Source organism: Bactrocera tryoni, chromosome 5, assembly GCF_016617805.1.
Source record: "Bactrocera tryoni isolate S06 chromosome 5, CSIRO_BtryS06_freeze2, whole genome shotgun sequence".
Taxonomy (NCBI): Eukaryota; Metazoa; Arthropoda; class Insecta; order Diptera; family Tephritidae; genus Bactrocera; species Bactrocera tryoni.
The window spans coordinates 39,661,195-39,670,144 of record NC_052503.1 but is presented as its reverse complement, the minus strand read 5'-3'; the positions used below and the strand labels follow the sequence as shown (position 1 = coordinate 39,670,144).

The 8,950-nt window shown below is 39.5% G+C and overlaps 1 protein-coding gene across 1 annotated transcript in view; it reads right to left on the bottom strand.

Moving 5' to 3' along the window:
- Positions 1-3,152: 3,152 nt before the first annotated feature.
- LOC120777599 overlaps positions 3,153-8,950 on the bottom strand; it is a 55,740-nt gene continuing 49,942 nt past the window's right edge. The window contains exons 3-5 of the mRNA XM_040109037.1: positions 8,472-8,867; positions 5,022-5,249; positions 3,153-3,441 (exon numbers count right to left, since the gene is read on the bottom strand). Coding sequence (XP_039964971.1) covers positions 3,310-3,441; positions 5,022-5,249; positions 8,472-8,867 — 756 coding nt within the window. The 3' untranslated portion in view covers positions 3,153-3,309. The remainder of the gene's footprint in view (positions 3,442-5,021; positions 5,250-8,471; positions 8,868-8,950) is intronic.

The window sequence follows — 8,950 nt, the reverse complement described above, 5'->3', positions numbered from 1 at the left end:
CCTGAAAACACCCTTAGTTTGAGGGTTCTATATCACCGGGACGCCTTAAATCAAAAATTATTCTATAGAGATTCCACCTTTTAGATTCTGATATGTGGTTCCATACATTAAGTTTAGATTCTTTAATGGAACTTCGAATTTCGAGTGGTAACGTGAATTCCCGGCGTATACTAGAATTCGCTACATACAAGGTCCAAAGTAAACAGGACTTTTTGAATCTAGCGCAGCCTGGTGGCGCCTGCTATATGTCGAATAGTGCGTTAGAGTCTGCTATTTTTAACGATTGTCCTGTGAGAATTTCATGGCATTTCATTCGTTGGAAGTGAAGTTATTGCGTTTTAAGTGTCAGTATGCTTGTCTTATCGGTGCGAAAATGAGCTTCGAACAAAGAGCCAACATTAAATTTTGTTTTAAAATTGGTAAAACTTTTACCGAAACGTTTCAATTCATGAAACAAGTTTATGGCGATGATTGCCTACCTCGTAGCAGAGTGCACGAGTGGTTTCAAAGTGGTCGTGAGGACATAAATGACGATCAACATGTGGGCCAAAGAAAATCTTTCCTTACTTGTTGTATATTAAGTTTAGCTCTATCACTTTTATTGCGCAAGTCCTCTCAAGTTTAACTTTGCATACATGATAGATATTTCGCCGAGTTGGAGTATATACTACTCTATTTCGAATATATCTATAAGAGCATTTGTCAAACACTTATGTTAATATGGTTTACATATTATGATATGACAATTATGAGACAGAGAGTGTAGATCAGTTAGATTCTGTGGAGGGAGGCGATTTAATTTATGTAATAATCCATGATGCCATCCTCTATCGAATACCTGAGCTACATCTAGAAAAACTGCTGTGGAAATGTTCTTATTATCTATCGTATCTTTTAAATATTATGTTCTTTATGCGATGCATTTCATCAGTCGTAGAATATAGAGATCTAATTCCAAATAGGTGAATTGGTATGAAACTTTTTTCTTTAAATATTAAGTTTCCTCTGATTTAAATATACAGATCATTTATTTTTGCACAAATATTGTAACGGGGTTTTCAATAAGATCGCTACAAAAGTTTTTTAAATAAAGCAAAAACGGTTTGGGATATCAATGAAATTCGTTCGCACTGACGCCATTATGTATGGAACTCGATTTCTTTTGCATGGCCACCATGGGCACGCTTGCAGAAGTCCAGACGCTGAACCCAATTGTCGACGGTTTTCAAGTATAAATTGGTCGATACTGCTGTAAATTCACGTTGGATATTCGAATGAAGTTCATCAATCGTTGCTAGCTTGTTAGCATAGGCCATAGACTTGACGTTGCCCCACAGGAAACAGTCTAACGGCGTCAAATCGCACGACCGAGGCGGCCAATTGACTGGGACATTTCTAGAAATAACGCGTTCACCTTACTCGATTTTCAATAAATCGGTTGTGACATTCGCTGTATGGTTTGTGGTGCCGTTTGGCTGGAACCACATATTGTCCAAGTCCATATCATCCAATTCGAGGCAAAAATACTTGGTTATCATTGAGCGGTAGCGATTCCCATTCACAGTAACGCGCCGGTCACGGAAGAAGTACGGCCCAATACCGTCGCGACCTATAAACCGCTTCTAATTGTAATTTTTTCGGGATACATTGGTGACTTATGGAGTACATGTGAATTGCTGTCTGCTTGATAATGCGCATTATGAAAATCGGGATCATTTTTAAGTTCTTGCTCTGCCAAATTCACGAATGTACGACGATTCTGGTGGTCAAGCGGCTTCCGTCTTGCTTTGATCTTGTAGGGATGTAGACAAAGATCTTTTCGCACAATTCGCCACAACGACATTACGGAGATGACGAACGTTTGAGAACGACGTGTGAGAGGCTGATTTGGGTCTTCCTCAATTGATACGCCAGCGGCAGCAATATTCTCGACACGACGGGCACTTCTTGTCTCACTGGCGTGTGAACATTTTGTATCGTGAATGTGGATTCAAATTCTTCTACTAAACGCTCAATTATTGATTGATTTAAATTGAACGTAACACTCTTAAAGTTGAGGTCACTGACTCCAAATGTCGGTAGTGAATTTTAATAATTTTGACTCGTTGTTGAATCGTATACATATCTTTCTATGACGAAATGGCAAACCTTACTGAAGAGAAATTTCAGAAGAGCGTTGCTATTGAAAAACCCGTTATATTGAAGGGCACGAGGCTTCCACTAACGAACCAGTATCGAAAAGTTTTAAGACCATTATAAGAAATGTAGTTCGAAATTATGCCAAAGTCATTACATTAAATGAACGTTGCTTCGTTGTTGGCTTATAATAGTGTTTGCCCAGTCTTAAATTTCCGTAAATGAATCACTTAAAAACACCATATTTTTTATATTTGACGGTTTTAAATCATTTTATTGTTTCGTCATTACAGGTTATACATAGTGTGTGTGTATGTGTGCTTGAATATTTTTGCATAGAGAATAAAATAATGTTAATTCGTATTAGTATATGTATGTATAAGTAAATATATATATATATATATATAGTATCAACTTTTATATGCTTGCAGTTACACAGTTATAACGGTTTGTTTAAATACAAAGTCACGCTAAATTACAGTTCAATTTCACTTTGTTATTGCTTCCGTAACAAGAAGTATATATGTAAGTAGAATGTACATACTCGTAAATTTCCATTATTCGTAAATATATATATATGTATATAAAGGTTAAAACGAAATTTTGCAAATCTAAAACCAAAATGTCTAAACAATATCTTAAAAATTTGTAATCACTAATGTCTTTACATTACATGGAAACACACAAACAATATTCAACAAAATAGATTATATATGCATATTTACATATTTATTGTCGCATAATAGATACGCCTAACGCGGCTGGCTACTAGAACTATAAGAGATGTGAGAAATGCTGAACGCACATTCTATTTAAAATAGCTAATAACTTTTAGTCTACAAGTACATATTTATATATTTTTTAAGACATTATTTATTTTCGAAAAACAAAATTTGCATACACATTACCTAAAACATAAAAAGTCAACTTATCAACTTTTTTCAAAAAATTTTTTAAAACATTCTTTTATGTGTTGTATTTTTCGTAATTTGTTTTGCTTTATTTTTTATATTTATTTTACTTTTTTAATTTTTTTAATTTAACGATTTTTTCAGCAATGATTTTTCATCGTTTTTACACTTTCGTTGGAAAATCGCGCTTTTCCTCGTAAATTTTAAGCTGGTCTTTGATGGGTGGCTAATGGAGTGTTGCTGTTGTTGTCACTCCAACGGCTTAGTTGCGCGCCAACATACCGTTAATCATGATGTTGGCCAGTGCATTGCGTCGCTTGCGCCATGCGCCCATACCCTGTGCGTGGAACTGCAGCTGTGTGTACCACTGCTTCGTGCGAACACCATCCTCGGCCTGTAAATACGAAAGCAAATTGGATGAGTTATTATCATATTAAGGAAAATCGACTCTCCTTAAAGACATTATAAATATAAATATAGTAACAAGTGATCCAAGTAGAAGTACTTTTTTCAATAGCCTCTCGTGACGGATCACGCGTGAGTTGTGCCAAGCTGTCAGGTTATTTTTGTTTATTTGGCATTTCATCATGAAAAGATTTACGTCTGAAGAACGTTTACAAGTCGTTCAACTTTATAATGGAAATTCACGTTCTTTAAAGAACTTATGTTCAACATAATCGGCCTACTGAGCGTACTGTTCGCAACACCATCACCCATCTTGAGACCCAGCATTCATTACTGGCTAATTCGACCGAATAGACCACGTCCACTGCGCAGGGAAGAAAATATAGCAGCTGTAGACACGAAGACCGTGGAGAGTCGATTTGGCGCTGTTCGTAGCAACTCTGACTGGAACGACTTGGCGAATTTTACGTTGAGATCTTAAATTAAAAGCGTAAAAAATACAGCTTGTGCAGTACTGAAGCCGCTCGATCTTACCAAGCGACATCGCTTCGCTCTATGGGCTCTTGAAAAGTTCCAAGAAGATCCGAAGTTCATTTCTGACTCAATGGGTATGTAAATAAGCAAAATTGCCGCATTTGGGACCAAGAACAAGAAGAGATTCAAGGGCTGTCATTTCATACAGAAAAAACAACATTTTGATGAGAACGTAACGGTCCATGGTGACCGTTTTTCCGCCGTGACAACCCACTATTTGATGCCTGAAATGGAAGTTCCTGATCTCGGCGACATTTGGTTGGTATTTATTGAGAGAACACTTCGGTGAGTAGTGTCAGTGAGTGTGTCATTTGCCAGTTATCTGTCGATATGCTCCAATGAGACATCGGAAATTGGACTCAGCGGATGGACCATTTGAGACGTAGCCGCGGCCGACAAAGAGGAGTTGCTCTTTTTGACAAATGTTACTTGATTTATATACAATTTGGTTTTTCTTTCTATTGGTAATTCACGCAATCACAGATCGGTTTCAGATCACGTTTACTTTAGTGGAAAATGCACATCCCTAGCAGATGCTGTACAGTGCGTTGTTTCAACAATACGGTACAAGGCATATCATACAGCCAACGAACAATAAATTTTTTGAAGGTAACTTTTGGCGAGCACATTATCTCGCGTCGTGGACTTCTGACGTGACCTCCAAGATCGTGGAAATTAATACCCCTGGACTATATTTTATTGAGTTATCGGATGTCGCTTGTCTACGTAGATACGTCTCAGTCGATTGGCGTCTTTTACTACAAAAAGTATTCGAAAATTGGGCCACTTGGCTGGATTTCATGAAGCAAGGGAAGCAACAGGAAACCAATAATTTCACGAGGATTCTCCCATAAGGGAATCATATAAACCTGTGTGCAGTACTACATGGTGCTGTCGCCATAAATTCCTATTTCTTTATTGCCTCTCTTCATACGTATATTTCACTTTATTCCACTTTACAACTTTTTTTGTTACGCACTGGTAATAGATTTAAGCATACTTACAACCATACATTGTATTTATTTGAGTACTCACTTTGAATATGAAAGTGTCCTTCGATGAGATTTCCTGTATCTCGAAATAATCATCCCAATCCGCTTCGCTGCACACAACGCATCTGTCCAGATACAATGGCTCACGTATCAGCGTGTAACGTCCGCATTTTTCCTTTACCACCAGCAATGAGGCCTCCCGTATGCCGGTGTGTTTCGGGAAATTCAGTTTATCTGACATAACTTTTTCTGCCTTGTAATTGGCACTTGGCTGCTAGCAGCGACGGTACGTTGGTGCAAGGCGCGCAGACATTACGTGGCATATGGGGAATGCAGTGCCGACATTTCGGCCAGGAGGCATGTGGAAAAAACGAGAGAGAAAAGGAAAAAAATCGAAAATAGTAAAAATAGTGAAAATTCTGTAAAATTTTATTTCACAACAAAGGCAAAAAGTGAACTTTAGAACTCGCCGCACACACACACACGCACATACAACTATTGCACAAAATACATAAAGGCGTTGGGTTTAGGTGCGAGTACAACTGCAGTCCGGAGTTGGTGGCTTTTGTAAATTTTGAAACATGCACTCAATGCGTGAGTTGGACCCTCCAACGTCGCGTCAGCCGATCCAAAGGCATCCGCTGGTCCCCAAACCATAGGAAATCGTGGATGATTGGTGTGGAACGCACGCTTCTGCACTTCATTCGCTCTATGCTGCATGTGGATTTATCTACTTGTTCAGGTTGGCGACTAGTTCGGTCCATATATCCTTGTGCTCGTGTAAAAATGTACATACCAGAGCAACATGTGGAGGATGGGGACTGTGTTCATATAGCTATTGTATGCTTATGGCTATGGCAGCGCTGCCATTTGTTAAGCCATTCGCGTTTGTTACTAAAATCAATTCACGGGAATGTCGGTCGGTCTGATATTTGAAAAGCGGCTTTGTAATAAAATTCATTTCCGCTGCTTATCTTTGAAATTTTATAGTTGTATAAATGAGTTGTTCGAACAGTCGAATGAGCACACCAGTTTGCCGTTGAGCGTGGCTGATGTCGTTACGAGCGTACGTGCTCATGCAAATGCAGCTTTTGTCAGACTTTCGACACGTTTAACGGATGTGAAAGTTTGGCTTTTGGCGTGCGAATGTTGCTTTGTATTTTTTTTTGGGTTTTCAGTTGAATATGAAAAAGGATAACACGGTTTTGCTTTCAGTTATGTAGATAATTTTGAACCGATTAATTCTAACTGTATCACGAAGGCATTGTATCAGATGAGCTCTGTAAACCCGTTAGTTCTATTTCTGTAGGTTTGTATTATTTTGAATAAAATAACATAATCTTGGCAGACTTTACAGCATCAGCTGGTGGTGGCAAAACAATTATTTGTATTAAGTTGTTTCTAATGGTTTTAATGGTAATGCAAAAGACTTGGCTGTTTCCGGATCGATCCTCAATAGCCAACAGCCAGATCGATCATGTTGTGATAGGCAGAAGATACGTCTACAATGTTTTAGAAGTGCGTACTCCCCCAGGTCCTAACATTGATTTTGACGCACGTTAACAAACACAAGGAAGGTTAGACTCGGTATAAAGCAACCGTAGACGGCATTTCAACCTTCTTACGTACAGCTGCAAACGAAACCATTGCTTTTCGAAAAAGGCAAAATAACAGCTGGTAGACTGAGGAGTGACGTGTGGCAGTGGAGAGAAAACAGACTGCTACTTCGCAACATTACATTCGATCACAACACGTGCAGGATGTGATAGATACCGCGGGCTGTGAGGTGATCTAGTGGCTGATGCCTAAAGCATACTGAAATTTGGGGGGTACACTTCTCCAACCTGCTGAATGGCAGTGAAAGCATAACAGCAGGAGATGGTGAACCCGATTTCCCAATCAAAATAGTCAAATACAACGGCGAAGAACTGATAAGGAGCAAGCATCAGCTGCTTTGTTGAATATGGTCGGACAAAAGCATGCCCGACGATTGGAATTTAAGCGAACTTTGCCCAAACCGAAAAACTAGAAATCCCACACGGCGACTCCTTATCGTGCAACGTCTACAATGTACTCCTGAAGAAAGTAATTCGAGCTGCAGATCTGAATGGAGAAGGTACAATCTTCTACAAGAAGGTAGGACTGCTGACGTACGTCGATGACATCGATATCATTGGCCATAACAAACGCGCCGTTAGTTCTAATTTCACGAGGGCAGGACGAAATATCTCCTGTTATCAAACAAACAGTCGTCGCATTCCCAATGTGGCTCCCACGTCATTGCTTACAGTCATAATTTCGCAGTCGTAGATAATTTCGTCTATCTTGGAACCAGCATTAGCACTAACAACAATGTCAGCCTTAAAAACCAACGCAGAATAACTCTTGCCATAAGGTGCTACTTCGGACTGAGTAGGCAATTGAGAAGTAAAGTCCTCTCTCGACGAACAAAGACCAAATTCTACAAGACACTCATCTTCCTTGTTCTGCTATATGGTGCACAAGTATGGACGATGACAACATCTGATGAGTCGGCGTTACAAGCTTTTGAGAGAAAGGTTCTGCGGTAGATTTATGATCCTTTGCGCATTGGCAACGGCGAATACCGCATTCGATGGAAGGATGAGCTGTACGAGATATGTGATGACATTGACATAATTCAGCGAATTTAGAGACAGCGGCTTCGCTGGCTAGGTCAAGTTCTCCTAATGGATGAAAACGCTCCAGTTCTGGGAGTATTCAACGCAGAACCCGCCGGGAGAAGCAGAGGAAGACCTCCACTCCGTTGGAAAGACAAGGTGGAGAAGGACCTGGCTACACTTGGTATTTCCAAATAGCGCCAGAACAGGCTGATTCTGGCAACTAACTTTTGGCCAACGCTAAGTTAATTCTGGAAGGGAATAGCCGTGAATCGCTCAGACATATTATAAACCTTCTCTTTGATAAAATATGACTATGAAGGTTGTGTGCCATCATTTCCAGAAGCGTACTCGGTGGATAGAAAACTCCTGGTTTACGTCCACCGATATATGTACGAAAGGAAATGCCTTGTATATTCTACTAACTTGTGAAGACATACAATGTTCCTGTTCTCACAAATTTACTTCGACCTTATTGAGTTAGTAATATAACAGATTTTTCTGCTTTTGAGTGGAAGTTATATTTAGTTGACATTGTCGCCTACTTTCAGCAACTACAAAAGCCACTTATGAATAATGAAAAAATAAAAATAAATTCAACTATATTTTTAGGCAGAAAAATTTTAAGGAAAATTGCTGTGATTCCATATTTACATTATTTTCCAACGTCCTCAATGACTCGGTAGGCAAATTGTTATTGCTAATGATAATGGTTCAATTGTTCTATGTCAAGCGCTGTAAACTCATTTCACACACATACACACACAATCACAAGTTCAGTTCGGTTTAGTGGTTAGTTGACAGATGGCAAGTGGCTGGGGATTGATAGGAACATTGGATTTAGATATTCTCACCTTGCCATTCGTAACGAGTAATGCATTAACGGGCGTCAGTTTGATAGTGCGTGCCTTCTTCCAATTACTGTCCGTAGGTTGTGTATACAACAGCTTGCCCTCCATGGCAAAGCGTACTTCATCATGATTCCATTCGAGTATATCGATGGCCATTTTCCGTAGTTTTATATTGATCATATCGATTTCGCTGGAAGCACGTCGATTTGGGCTCGATGATGATATGCGGCGCCATAGTTTGGTTGGTACATCTTTGGCTTCCTGGTTGATATGGTTCAGATGCAGCTCGATTTTCTCCTGGGCCTGCTTTAGTTGGTCACGTCCTTCGAGATGAGCCGGTGTCACTTTGTAGAGGCGGGCGAGTAGGAGCGGATATTTAGTTACACGTTGTACCGGCACCTAGGTAAAGATGAAGGCAATCGATAAATGTGATCATGCATATATTTATGTGTGAAAAATTAAGGGGAAGGGGAAGAGTAGAA